Genomic DNA, 13,890 nt, shown 5'->3' on the forward strand with positions numbered 1-13,890 from the left:
ATAAATTAGCCATCTTGAAAATAAATTAACCCCAGTGTTTATAAATGATGCATTTAGACAGTATTCATTAATATTAACCTTGTATATTGACCCTACTGCTAACCATAGTGTCTGACAATTAAGCATCATGAAAACATTCGAAATGTATGAACCAGGTTGAAGACAAATAAACTCTACCCTTCGTATATCAGCCATTGACTTGTGTCCCAACAGCTCCTCATATATATATTACTCTTTGACCCAGGCTTTGCCCGAACACACGAGGCTCCTCTGGCGCTGCTCTCTCCTCATCAGGACATGTCACACGCTCTGCTCCGGCCCCCGACCCGGAACGCCTCGCATCAGCGTCAGTTTGGGGAGAATTAGTGCGTTATCGAACGACTGCAATTAAATATACAAATCCTTCGTGCTGAATTCACAGGTCACCCACACGTCCAGTCCTGGGTGCTTCCTGTGTCAGTGTGTCTGTGCATCCTCTCCCCTCCCCCTCGTCTCACAAGCTGTACTCCTGGGAGGAGTCGTTCTTCCGGTGGCGGGGGGAGGTGGCCATCTTGGTGGGGGACGGGGAGGCGGAGGTTGTGCCGGGGGACTCGCTCCCGCCCTCTGCGCCACAGGAGGGTGGCGGCGACGACGATGCCAGCTGAGGTACAGGGGGCGCCTTCTTCCTCCCGAGGAAGCTCCCTTCAAACGCGCTCTTCTTCTTGCCCTCCAGCTTCCCGTCCCCCTCCTCCTCCGGCCCCTTCTTCTTGGAGTCCCCGGGGCTGTCGGGCGCCGGTCGGAGGGGGTCTGGCGGGCCGTCGACCGCTCTGCCGGACCACAGCTGCACTGCCGAGCCTCTCTTGTCCCCAGAGCCGCACTCGGCCAGACTGCGCCGGGCTTCTGTCGCCGGCACCAGAGACAGGCTGCCGTGCTCATAGCTGCCCCTGTCCAGCAGGCTCTTGCCCAGGGTGAAGGGCTGGAAGTCCTTGTAGCTGTGGAAGCTCTCGGTGCGCCGGGCGCGGGCCAGCAGGGGGCTCTCTCTGTAGGGCCTCACTGCCCCGTAGGTGGCGCTCTCGGGAATGGTGTCCTGGGGGTGCAGCTGCAGACTGAAACGGCAACACGAGGGACTCAGATCCAGGGAATTGGAACAAAGCACCACACAATGCATTCTCCTCTGCCGTGGAGTGACGAAAAACAAAATTTACACATTTAATGAGAGGGCTTCTACTTCTCAGCCCCCTAAGTAACCAAATTGGTCTATTAACTGGATGAGTTTAACACTTTTCTCTGGACTGTACATTATGTTACATGTAGGGTACCTTGAATTAAAAGGCATATTTTAAGCCATCAACTGCAAAATTGTTGTACAAAAATGTTAAGATCGATGTTTTTTGCGCAGTGTTCTCGATCCCAGGATTCGTGCGGCAGCAGCGGGGGTCTCACCTGGAGCAGGACTCACGCAGGCGGCTGTGCTGCACCACGGAGGGGGCGGGGCTGATGTTGGGCGTGGCGCAGCGGGAGGTGCTGAGGTCACACTGGTCCAGCAGCTTCAGCAGCTCCTCTTCTGTTGGGCCGCCCACATCTACCACAAGAGCAGCCGGTCAGTACATCACTCCTCCTCCAACCAATCACAGAGCAGCCCTAGGTCCGGCCCCTCCCACTTACAATTACGCAAACACAGCTCCTCACCCACGTCCTTCTTGGCCTTGTCCTCGGGCTTGCCGACCGTGTCCATGGCCGTGGTGAGGTCCCACATCTGGATGCTGCCGTTGCCGTGGCCAGTGAAGAGGTAGCGGCGCGGCCTGGAGCCCATCCGGCTGGAGCCTTCGCACTCCCGCACCGTGAAGCAGGAGATGGTGGTGCCGTCCACCGCCTGGATCTCACAGATGCTGTTGGGGACATGAGAGCGGATGTGAGTCTCCTCGCCGGAGTGCCATACTGCTGCTGAAACAGTCCAGTATAGCACAGTGCTAACACAAACTGACAGGGACAAGAAGGGAAGCGGACTGTACCGTTTGCCTGTCGAAGATAAGCGCACAAACAGCTTGTTGGTTATGGGGATAACTTTCTGGATGAAAACTTGCTGGTCATCCCTCTCACCGAATGGGCCTGTGGAGAGAAAAAAGGCATTAATTTTAGTTTTTAGTTTGGTTTTGTCCCAAATACATGAAAGACAGGAGAGGGATGTCGTGGGTCTAACTTGAGAGGGAAGACTGCTCATATAATTGATCAGATAATAAAAAAAAAACCTTACAGAGCTACTGAAGGAAGAATGCTTTTTTTTTTTTTTTTTTTTTTTTTTTTTTTTAAACTTCTCACTGACCGATGTCGTTGCCCGAGGAGTAGCTGCCGTGGCTCTCGGTCTCCTCCAGGGACAGGATCTTGAAGGAGGCCAGAGGGGTGGAGCCAGGCTGCGTGGAGATCATGCCCCTGAAGCGCGTCACCGTCCAGGTGCGCACGTGGTTGTTGTCGGCACACACTGGAAGACAGGAAAGCCATCTCTTGAGACCTCTCTCTTGCAGGCGAGGCTTGCTTTGAGAAGCACCCTGCCCAATAATCACACCCTTGAGTAACGTCTGTGTGGCAGAATGCATTGAGTCCGTTTTGAATTGGATGGAGTGAGATGGCGCGAGCTTCCAGTTACCTGAGACCAGGTGTTTCTCGGACAGCATGATCTTGGTGACGGGGCTGCGGTGCACGGTGAAGGTCTGGAAGAGCTGGGGCCCAGAGCCCACGGTCTCGGGGTGCTGCACGATCACTCTGACCGCCCCCGAGCTGGTGCCGTAGGCAATCTCAATCCAGTTCCCGCTCACACCTAAAAACACAGCATCTCTCAGTGACAGAGCAGCTATTGCCTTAGAAACATCTGGCGCTGTAACGAAGAAGAAAACAAAAAAAACTACAAAAAAACTGCAAAACACAAGCTGGATGTTTCTATAGGCAGGGCAGAATTTAAACTGATTTTCTCAGCACTTCTCTAACCATGCTCTATACTGTCACGTTAGTCATTTGTAATCTCTTTTAGGAGCTTTAAATTATTTTATTTGATGGAAAATGTTATATTTATTCACAATGTTCATGTTAACAGCTTAAGATATGTTATTAACCTTTTAAAAATATATATATAATCACACTTAATCTTGTTTTTCCAGTCCTCAAAATCCATCATCATCAAAGCAGGCTATATTTTAGCCCATTAAACTCAAAGAAATAGGGTTGGAAATAACAGTCAGAAACCAATACTGCAATACAATCTGAATCAACTCTTTTGAGGTTCCCCCATTAAGAACACCTCATTTCCAAAAGCTACGGAGAGGGACAAAGGCAAGAAGCTACGCAGGTAATGTCCGTTTTGTAGTCCTTCTCAAAGATTATCTGAAAGATTCCCCAGTAACCAGACAGACCTCGAGACCAGGAGCGGCGCGGTGGGAACTTACTGGTCTTCGGTGTGAGATAGACGCTCAGGGCTGTGATGGCATCGTTGGATGGGTCATGGTACAGCTCTGTCACCAGAAGATCGTTGTCCTTCATTCTTAAAGGGAACTTCTGCATGTCTGTTGTGGGATAAACACAGTGAAAAAGGGAGAGGATGAGACCAGGACTTTAAAATTGCATAAAATATACCACAACTCATTAAGCAAAGGTTTTTATTACCTATGTAGTAGATGGAGCCATTGTTGCAGCCCAAGAGGAGGAAGGAGCCTGCAGTGTCGTAACTGGTGATAGGAACCACATCCTGAACCTACGAGAGGAAAAGAGCCAGACAGATGCTCAAGCCACCAGGACACGGAGCCACTCTCACACAACTACCAACCGCCATCTTGTTTTTCACAGTGAGAATTAGCATTGCTTCAGAAAGACTGGTGACCTAGGTCTTGGAGTCCAGAAATGCTTCCAATAAAATCCACACATTTCACTGGTGTGATCAGCGTTCAGCTCAGTCTCTCAAGGCTAAGGGTAATTCTCTGGAAGTTAAGGCTAAGAAAGCCACGGACGGCTTTACCTGCCAGTGTTGCGTCACAGCATTCCACACGCCCACCTTCCCTGTGTGACTAGTGGCAACCAGCTGGTTTCCAATGAAGAACAGGGCATCCACCGGCACTCCTAGGCTGAACACTCCTGCACAGGAAAATCAGCTCCTGTTACATCGGTGTCGTCGCACAATTTTTTTATTTATTACATTTTTCTTTGTGATGAGAATTTCTTAAAGCAGATGGAAACTGTACAAACACTGGGGATATTCTCCCCAAGGGTCTCTAAATATTGATCATCGTCAGTGCGAAGCCACTGTCAAACAGCACTTTGGAATACACAACTTGAACATAATTATATGCATGTGTTGCACTGGTTTACTACTGTTAGATGCACTCCACGGATATATAAAAACATTTTCAACTGATCAATCTGATCTCTAGCCCTTGCATCACACCCCTGATCTCTCCCGAGCAGCTCGAGTGAGAGGAAGGTGCTCAGGTCTTTATCAGGAACAGCCGCCGCGGCAGCCCAATCTCCGGCTCAGTCTTGCCTGGCGCCGATGCACCCCGTTCTCCCAGACACTCAGATGGTCAGGTTATAAGCGAATAGTTACAAATAAAAACAGTGCTGGGGCTGATTACTCGGGAGAGAGGCAAGCGTTCAGCAGGAAATCAACCTAGACAGCTGTGCACGTCGCAAGGAATTTGAGATGTCACTCCCGCTCAGCGGCTCGGCCTTGAAGGCTGTCAGAGGCGGGGGGGGAGGATGAAGACTGACAGGCCCCTGTCTTAAGGGGCCCTCCGCCAGAATAGTGCTTACAGCAGCAGAGCGGCAGGACTGTTTCGGGTAAGTAATATTGAAAGGAGGCCGGCCACGGGGAGAGCCCCATCATTGCAGGCGCCAGCTCCAGTAATTTTGTTTCGACTCTGCTGTCAGGTTTTGAAGAGCGTTCAAGCAAGGTGGAGATGCGGTTTGCTTATTGCTTCTTTATGCGGGTTGCTCTTTTATTATGGTCACCATCTGTGTGTGTAGATATATATTTATTTGTATTCGCATGGAACTACACCAGGACTCAAAGACATGACAATGCAGAAATAGCAGCATATGGTTGCCATCTCTGGTAGCCAAAAAGGAGCCTGCAAAGTTTATTTATTAAATAGGTTGGTGGTATTGGTGGGATAACTAACAATTAAATGATACACCACAATGGCAAAGAATGGCAAAAACTCCTCTTACTTCAACAGTAATAACTGGTGGGGGGGGGAACCCTGTTCATTTAAACTAAAAGGGTTACTTCTTAGGTTGATCATGTAAACCACTCATCCATTATATCCAACTGATTCCACAGAATTGTTTTTCCGGCACTGAAAGCTAATGGAGCCGTTGCACAAATTAAACCCCCCCTGAGCACACTTGCCTATCTCGCTGCCGCTGCCCCCGTCCTGGATGCTCCACAGGATGATGCTGCTCTCGGACGCCACCGCCACCATTTTGTCCTTGTCCCCATGGGGGCCGCCCACCACCTTGGCGTTGAGAGCCACCCGCTCGATGGCCCAGTCCAGGAAAGGGCTGGAGAAAACCTGCTGCCAGCCGGAGGACTCTTTGATCCTGCAGTAGTTTTAGAAAAACAACTTACAATCATTCTTTCAAGCCAAACAAGAAGGCGAGATGGGGCTCCGGCTGTGTGTGTGAACTAGAGCAGCTGGGGTCCAGGTCTTTGGACTGGTCCTCCAAACTAAAGGATAGTTTCCTTTATTTGTCACTAAAAACACAAACCAACTAACAGAGGGCAAAGAATACAACAGTGATAAAAAAAAACACATCTGAAATGTGTAACTCTGGGGTAGATAGATACCTGTAACAGATGACAAAATGGGCATACGCTGCTACAATCCAGTTGTGATGACCGGCTACAATTAACACTTTCCTTGGATCTACAGGGGACCCTAGAGGAAACAAATTGAAAAGAGGAATTATGTGTACAGTATATTGGTAAATCACCTTTAACACAATCCCATATTAAAATGTGCGCCCACCCTGACGATCAATGACAATGTTTTGCCTGAGAGTCTTAGGACTAATTGGATGATATAGGAAAACGTTCAGACAGTTTAAAAAGAATGCTATATTTTTCGATTTCTAAAATTCTCATTTGGTGCTTTGTCTAAGTTTGGTCCGGACTGAGCTTCAGTCTCCTCCTCTGAAAAAGCAAGCAAGGGCAGAAAGTATATTCCTCCTGAACAAAAAGGATCTGTGAGGCTGATCCCGGGCCTGCATGCTCGGCTGTGACTCACACATAGCCAGACAGTTGCCATGGCACCCACCATCCTTTGTTTTCATAGGAAGGAGCCCAAACACAGACACTAGTGATCGAATGCGAACAGCTCCAGCAAAGCTGTAATCGAGTCATTGTTTTACTCTAAAAACAACCATTCTTAAGCATTTCCTGTGTGTCGCAAGGTACATTTCTTCTGTCACCTATAGACCGCTGTTCTGGTCTTTCCATTTGAAAATAACATTTAAAAACCTTTTGTCGTCATATTTGCAGGGGTGCCAGACGGTTCTTGTTGTGCTCGTAAAGCATTCGTCGGCCAGGAACTATCCCAAAACACTTACTGGTGCTCAAACACAAAGCACCGCTCTGTGCGGGGGAAATTCAGTGAACACTTAGTAGACCCTAACAATAGAGCCATTATTGAGGTCCGTGTGATGCACTAAACAAGCCTTTTCATGAACAAACGAGAGGCAAAAACATCTGGATACTGCTGTGCACAAGCTGGCTCTATCCTGGATGTTTTTCAACTTCACCATTACTGCCTTTCTAAACATTTGTTTTGACATTGTATTTTATAAAACTAACGTTTTCTTTTTAAATGTATCAAACTTGAGTTGTGACCAGTTACAATAAACAGGTTTACACCACATCATGGAATCAGATACAGTTAACAACCCTGTGGCATTCGGCACACATCTCACTCACATTCTCTCTTCATACAAACCAGTCAGTCAATTAAAATTTGTCCCATTGTCAATGTATCTGAAAACCAGAACGAACCCATCTAAAGCCACGCCTTGCCTGTGTGTACTGCTATCACATGCTGGATCCCTGTGAACTCACCCAGCTGCTGGGGCCCCTCTGCGCTAGGGGGCCCCGGGAGGGCAGGCTGCGGGCTGCTCCTCGGAGGGCCTCCTTCAGGCACGCTCAGCCCCGCTCTCTCCTCCGGCAGGGGGGCGGCCGCTGCGGCTGCATTCACCGTGCGGTTGGGAATGGCTGCCAGGACAGAGCAGGGCAAAACAATGCAAAACATCTCAGAGGGCTCCGCAGCACCACAAAATAAACTTGCAACTGCTTTTTAAGGACTAAGTTTCTTGTGTTTAAGATGAAAACATCTTGCTCTCACATTTTGTAATGTTTTCATCACTATTAACAGTTGTTTGGTTGTGTTTTGGGGAAATCAGCCGAGCGTCTATCAAACACACTGAGGAGCTGTTACAGTGAGTTTTTCTTTCCAACCAGTAGCTCTATGAATAGTTTTTAAAAATCTGCACTTCTTTAGATTACATATAAGCACTTCCAAGTCCTAAATCAATGAGGGTATGTGAGTGCTTTATCTTAAGTGCAAAGTAGCACAGAATGTAAAATACAGAATCAAGGGAGAGTTGCATTTAAAAAACTGTTGCTTAAACCCCCTTAAGTCTGAAGAAATACAACAATTTTCCCCTTAACTAGCATATGATCATCACCATCAACTCAAGGAACACCCAAAGGTGAAACCCCACTTCACTTCATGCAGCCAGCCCCTGACTGGGCTGCCCCCACACTGAGAGGCAGGGAGGAGTGAGAACAGAAACTCACCAGGTGGGGGGAGGTATCCGTGGAACAGCACACTGCCACATGACGATCGCTCCAGCTCCTCGCACAGAAGCAACCTTCGCACTGACGTACCGGGAAACAAACAGGCCACAGACTCATAAAAGCACTGATTGTGTGGGTATCGTTTCTGTAGCAGCCTCTGTGCTAATGGACATTGTCTGCTCTGGCCCCACTGCGCACAATATTGTAACTATTACACTAGATTTTGTACTGATTTTAGTTTAGTTTAAATAGGACTTATGCTGTGTATTGTAATTGCTTTGACTGTAATACGTGATGCTTTGTGAAAAGGATGTTGAAAAGCATACTGTTCACAAATCCAGACTGCTGTAACTACCAAAAATACTGAAACACATTTTACTGAGCAAAATGTTTATTAAACCTACCCAATGGTGTGATGCCATAAAATTCTGCCTCGTGTCGAAGGACATTTATGTTCACGCCCCTGCAGAGGAGACAACAGTGCATCATGTTATTAGAGCCTCATGCTGAACAAGTTTTGCCAACTGCACATCGCCCTTAAGTATAGATCTGTCACACACTCAGGGCAAGCTAAGAGTTCTGCATGCTGCCAGAAAATGCACAAACCTGTGGCTTGTAGGAGGCTGATTTGATCAACTTAAAAAAAAAAAATACATATTCATCAACAAACATTTTTCCCCCTTATTTTAGGTCATGTTTGTGGAAACCATAGCTTACACATTACTTTCATAAAATAAGTGTCTTGTCTTTAACAAATGTTATGAGGACCTGTAGACCAGTGTCTCTTAACATTTAAAAATACCTGCAAGTCCTGGAGAGGACTAAGGGCTAATTACAGAGCTACTTCAACCATTCCAGTCCTCGCTGGCAGCTCCCAACACACACGTTACAAAAGTGAAGTGCCTGCACACACAGCGCCAAGCTGAACAGTCCCTCACCTGCAGATGTTGCCACTCGGCGATGCCACTCAATAATACTTTTTTTTTCTTTTTTATAAGTAAATACATAGAAATCTCCTTCAGACAATTTGTTCCCTGAAAGTAAAGAGGGTTCCTCAGCCTCAAGTTGAGTTGGCTCAACTCTTCACTGTTAGCACCATCTTCTGAAATATTATCAGGGAATACATTGTCCAGCTGAATGGCCATCTAGCTAAAGAAAATAAAAACAGTTCTTAGACCATACTCTGTGGGCTCCTGGAAAACCCAACCCAATGATGGCACTACTGCTGAACCCAACCTTTATAACAGGCTTTCTAGAGGAGGCGTGAGGACTGCTCTCACCCCAGATTACTCAAGTGTGGGTGTTCACTTGTCCATGAAGGTGGGAGTCATCAGTCCACAACACGCTGTCATGGCAAAGTCCAACCGCATCTATGGGTCGGCAGGAAGAGTTTTGTAAGCTTACATACAGAGGAAGAGACGTCAGAGGGGCTGGCACACAGTGTACGTGGTGTCCCCCAGCAGACACATCTGCAAGCGCTATGAACCTGTTCAGCATGACCCTGTGGATGTGCACTCAACAACACACACGTGTCACAGTGTAGGAGGCAAGAAAAACCTTCACAGTTGCCCTGTATTTCAACTCCATTCATGCTCACCTCTGGGCAAGAACTGGGCAAGAACTGGGCAATAAGGTTGCAAACTGGTGAATAAATGCTAATTCAAGACACTGTAGAAAACCAGAAGAGTACAACAGGAAACCAGGAAAATCCACAGACTTATTCAACACTTTTTTCCCTCTAATCTCTGACTTAAAAAACATATATCGTTTCCATTGATTGGCTCCATATTTCTATACAAATGTGCATCTATGCATTTGTTATTGCAAATACAGATCTTTTTGGAGGTGCTGTGTATGGAATTTACTTTAGAAACATTTAATAATGAATAAAAACATTTATCAATATAATTTGACAATGTGACTGGATTGATGGCAGCAAATGATGTCCTGTCATGTCCGGAAAATAAACAATTTATACCTACCAAGGGAAAATGATGTCAAATAGCCAGATTCCCAATCGGACATGAAAACTGACATGTCTTTTAATCCAATACTTCCCTCAGTTTAAACGTTGCTCAAATAGTTTGGAAAATAATATTTTTGTTTCATTCTTACCGGAGATCTAGTTCTTTGGTTCGAAGGAAATTCAGAATTGGTGCAAATGCTGTTGGGTCCCTGTCAATAAATATCTGCAAAATAAAACATTGTTTTTGTGGGTTGTACTGACACACAAAACAGAGAAGGTTACTCCTCCTGTTATTCTGCATCCAGATAGTGCAGTGCTGCCCAAACCTAGTCCTTGAGAGCCCCTATCTGACAGGTTTTATAGGTAACCTTTAATCAATTTCTTAACATCTGGAACAATGCATTTGTCATCAAATTAAGCAGGTGACTTGTTAAGTTATTTAGAGATTTGCTATAAGGGAAAATCAGCTACCCTTTTCAGCCCTCAGTGACCCTTAATTGCAGTCCCTTAATTGAACATGTAATTTGTTTAATTGATTGATAACTTCCATGTGTTCCCAGTCTTTTAAAATTAGCAATTTAGGGTGACTGACAAAACAACCTGGATAGGGCCTCTCCAGCACTGTGTTTGGGCAGCACTGAGCTAGTAAAGACCATGCAATACAAAAGAAGACCACATAGCTCTGGATGGCTCTTTGAAGGTCAACTATACATGACTTAACAGCCTTGGTCACTGAATTAAAATACAAGAACTGATAAGTTAGATATATGATATAATGTTGATATAAAATGGGTTTAAACCACCTACTAGAAAATGAGAATCAAATCATAAATAAATTAAACAATATTTTGATGTCCTCATATTCCTCCTTCAAACACATTCTCTTAAAATAGACACCAAATAGAAAATACACTCACCGCTCCAGTTTCATCTCGCAGTGTTGATATCCTGCCACTTAGCAAACTAGAAGAAACAGTTGACAGGCAAAATGTCAGAGCGAAGCCGTAAGACATGAAGTTGAACACCATTCTCCTGTGAGTAGCTGTCATGACTCAATCATTTGTGACACTGACCTCTCATTGGAGAAGTGGAGCACAGAAAATGTTAAGGTTTGAGAATTATTCAAAACAACTAGTAGTTTTAACCAAGTTAATGTCTAATGGCAGTGTTTTGAATTTCTCTTTTAGGATTAAAGAGGTGAGATGCAATTCCAACAATTCAGACTAATTTCACGCTGTACAATATAGTATGAACTGGCTGCACGGGCAGCATTTGTGAGGACTGAAACACTCCCTGTACCTGCCAGAATAGTTGCTATAGACAGTGCAGCTTTGTACATATGGCATTGGTCTATCTGGTAGTAGGGGGTCTGTTACAAACTGCATCCTAGAATAAGTGAACTTTACTTGCTGTCAATTATTGACTTTCTGACAAAGGAAAATCTACCAAGTCATCTGAATAAAGCTGCAGAAGTTTCACCGAGGACCTAACTGTTGAACTACAACGTCATAAAGTGTTCATAAGCAGAAGACCTCCAACTACCACTGATCAGGGTATGGCTTTTTCAAACAAAATGAAGACGGCACATGTAAAAAGCCAGGAAAGAATCATGCTGCCATGACGGTCAAGTGCTCAGTTGTATGACATGGCTGTCCTATTCCTAACTCAATGTACTTCTTTGTTCCTGAAGCCAAACCAACTGCATAAGACACGCAAAGTAGCCCTTTCACATTTCTAACCTTTTTTATGTTGTCAAGCCACATTAAGAAACACCAGCAGCATTCACACAGTACTGCACATCAAAGGGGGGCACATTTTCTTCCCATTTACTGACTATGATTCTGCACATTTTGAAAGGTGAAAATATCAAGGCGTGGAAAAGGGAAAATCATACTTTGAAATGGTTTTAAAATGGCGGAAACCCTTAGCTGTGGTTGATCTGACGTTAGAAATAGTGTAAAAGATGTTTGAGCTACTTACAGAGTTTATTCAGAACATACATCTTACATCAATGTTATACTATCATGCACTAAGAATGTGCATTGCACAATAGTCTTGGGGGTGGGATTGTAAAGAACTTGTGCATTTTCTTTGCCAACCCAGCTTAACAAAACAAGACGCTTCGGTATCCCTTCATTTACTCTCAGTCATAACAACACCAGGGATTCATCGAGCGTACGGAGCAAATTACCTGGAGAAGAACGAGTCTGGGATCCACATTAGAGTTTGTCTGGAGGTGCTGAATCTGTGAGTCAAAGAGAAAGAGTCAGGCATCGTGGGCAACATACTGAGCAAGACATCTATGAGCACCAGGCCTGGGGAATGGAGCCACTGCTTTCAATTAAGCCAGTGTGGCAATGAAGACACCGAGATGAAAAATGATGGCATTACATGAATCTTGTTGAACACTTGACAGTGGGTCACTTTAGTCCCGTGAAACCCATTATACTTTCCATGTTTTACGGTTAATTATCGACCTTTATTACATACTGCAGTGGACAATATAGTTCGGTTTACAAATGCTGAATTATTAAACAGCATTATACCCTGAGAGTTAATTTCAGAGGCCGATTATTCAACTTCAATGAAACATGGGTTTTCTGTGGTGATCGGTGTGGTTGACAGTGAAAAACGCAGCAGCTGCTAGACTATACATCAGTATTGTGAGAAGAAATAAGAGAAACCCACTCCCTGGTGAGAGACGACATTTTCACAGATGCAGCTTCGCAGGAATCAGGCGATGTGTCACCTTCATTAGCTGACTGATTTGAATGGATTCATTCATAATTGATTGACAACTAATTGGACACAACATCGACTTAAGTGCTGGCATACTGTTTATGTCACAAATTCCATTTTAAATATGACAATGTCATGGTGGTTGATGTTTTTTAACGCAGGTTTGAATAACAGGTTCATCGATGCTGTCAGTACTGTTTGGACTGGGAGTTTATTACAAACACTACGGTAGTGTTTAAAGAGAGGCATCTGCTATAGCTGTAATTATAAGAGGATAATAATAGTAATAGTAATGTTATGATTTAGGGATATGTTGTACAAGTATTCAGCCTCCAATGTGCAGTCGCCTGGCAGGGCATGAAAATACCCCATATGTTGTCTGGAGGATATAGGTTGTCAGTTGAGAAAGCAATATGGTGGGATACACGCAGATCTTTAAAAATAAAGACATCCAATACACATAAGCGGCACTGCAGGAATAAATGCACAGGGGCTGCATTTCAATGTGCACTTAGCTCACAATCACACACAGGCTCATCCCAGTTCAGCGCGACTGGGGCCTATTCCTGTACTGGTTCTGCTGTCCTGCCCCAGTTTCGCCCCAGTCCGCTTCAGAAACGCATGCTGTGCGCCTCACGTTAAAGCGGTTCATTTCAACCGCGCGTCCTACCTTGTGCCGCCGACGTTGAGCTGGATGATTTCCCCAAACCCCGACACAAAACTGCTGCTGCTCCCGGCCATCTTTCCCCCGCCCCGGCTACTCCCAGCGCCAGGGTTTCGCCGTTTTTCTTCTCTTCTCTTGTAAAACAAGGGCTTTAAAAGCAGCGAGACGCGGCGGCCCCCCGACCCCGGACTTCACACCCAAACGCGGGGAGGAAAGCGGCCGAGCAGCGGCTCATCGCGGACCGCAGCGCCGAGCAGCCGGGATGTGCGTGTTTTGCGGGATACGTAGCGCTCGTCTGGCTCAGCGCCGTCCGCCTCGGCGTAGGCAGCCGCTGCGCAGCTCATCCCGTCGCTGCTCCGGGAACCCACGGCAGGAGGTCGCGTCCGTGTAGCGCGGATGTCCGCAGTTCTGCGCAGATCTGCAGGATCCCACCGCTCCCATTGGTGGAGCCGCGCAGTGTTTACGTCACTGTGTCCAGGCCCCGGGTTATATTGTATTTCGTTAGTGTCTTGGTTGTTTTATTTATTGTGTAACGTAACGGATCAGAATTAGCCTATAATACATTCAGACTCGTAGCAATACCCACTGTCGCCTTTTATTACTGTATTTTATAGGATCTGTATTATTCACAATAACCCGTTTATAAACTTATATTTGGACTATGGACCTGTTCCCCGATCTATCATGACACTTTTAAGCTGCTATATTTGT

General features: G+C 45.8%; 1 protein-coding gene across 4 annotated transcripts; it reads right to left on the minus strand.

Moving 5' to 3' along the window:
* Positions 1–433: 433 nt before the first annotated feature.
* On the minus strand, positions 434–13,571 carry kctd3 (potassium channel tetramerization domain containing 3). 4 transcript variants are annotated; one of them, XM_066697270.1, is made up of 18 exons: positions 13,186–13,571; positions 11,968–12,021; positions 10,694–10,739; positions 9,926–9,999; positions 8,215–8,273; positions 7,811–7,891; positions 7,073–7,225; positions 5,810–5,900; positions 5,372–5,562; positions 3,983–4,098; positions 3,634–3,721; positions 3,417–3,533; positions 2,624–2,851; positions 2,303–2,458; positions 1,992–2,088; positions 1,669–1,868; positions 1,423–1,561; positions 434–1,085 (listed from the first exon to the last, which is right to left on the minus strand). In XM_066697270.1, exons 1-18 carry the CDS (start codon positions 13,254–13,256, stop codon positions 494–496), a joined length of 2,553 nt encoding a protein of 850 aa, XP_066553367.1. In that variant the 5' UTR covers positions 13,257–13,571; the 3' UTR covers positions 434–493. The 4 variants fall into 4 exon arrangements, with proteins under 4 accessions (XP_066553367.1, XP_066553289.1, XP_066553484.1 ...); XM_066697192.1 differs by having other exon boundaries at positions 1,645–1,868; XM_066697387.1 differs by having other exon boundaries at positions 2,624–2,794; positions 13,186–13,569.
* Between the last annotated feature and the right edge of the window lie 319 nt (positions 13,572–13,890).

The sequence above is a fragment of the Amia ocellicauda genome, chromosome 1 (assembly GCF_036373705.1).
Source record: "Amia ocellicauda isolate fAmiCal2 chromosome 1, fAmiCal2.hap1, whole genome shotgun sequence".
Lineage (NCBI taxonomy): Eukaryota > Metazoa > Chordata > Actinopteri > Amiiformes > Amiidae > Amia > Amia ocellicauda.

Coding starts and splice junctions, on each gene's coding strand:
- kctd3 (XM_066697192.1), bottom strand. CDS start 13,256: ATGGCCGGGAGCAGCAGCAGTTTTGTGTCGGGGTTTGGGGAAATCATC. Junction 5,563..5,809: donor CATTTTGTCATCTGTTACAG/GTATCTATCTAC, acceptor AAACTACTGCAG/GATCAAAGAGTCCTCCGGCT. Junction 1,562..1,644: donor GGAGCTGTGTTTGCGTAATT/GTAAGTGGGAGG, acceptor CTCTTGTGGTAG/ATGTGGGCGGCCCAACAGAA.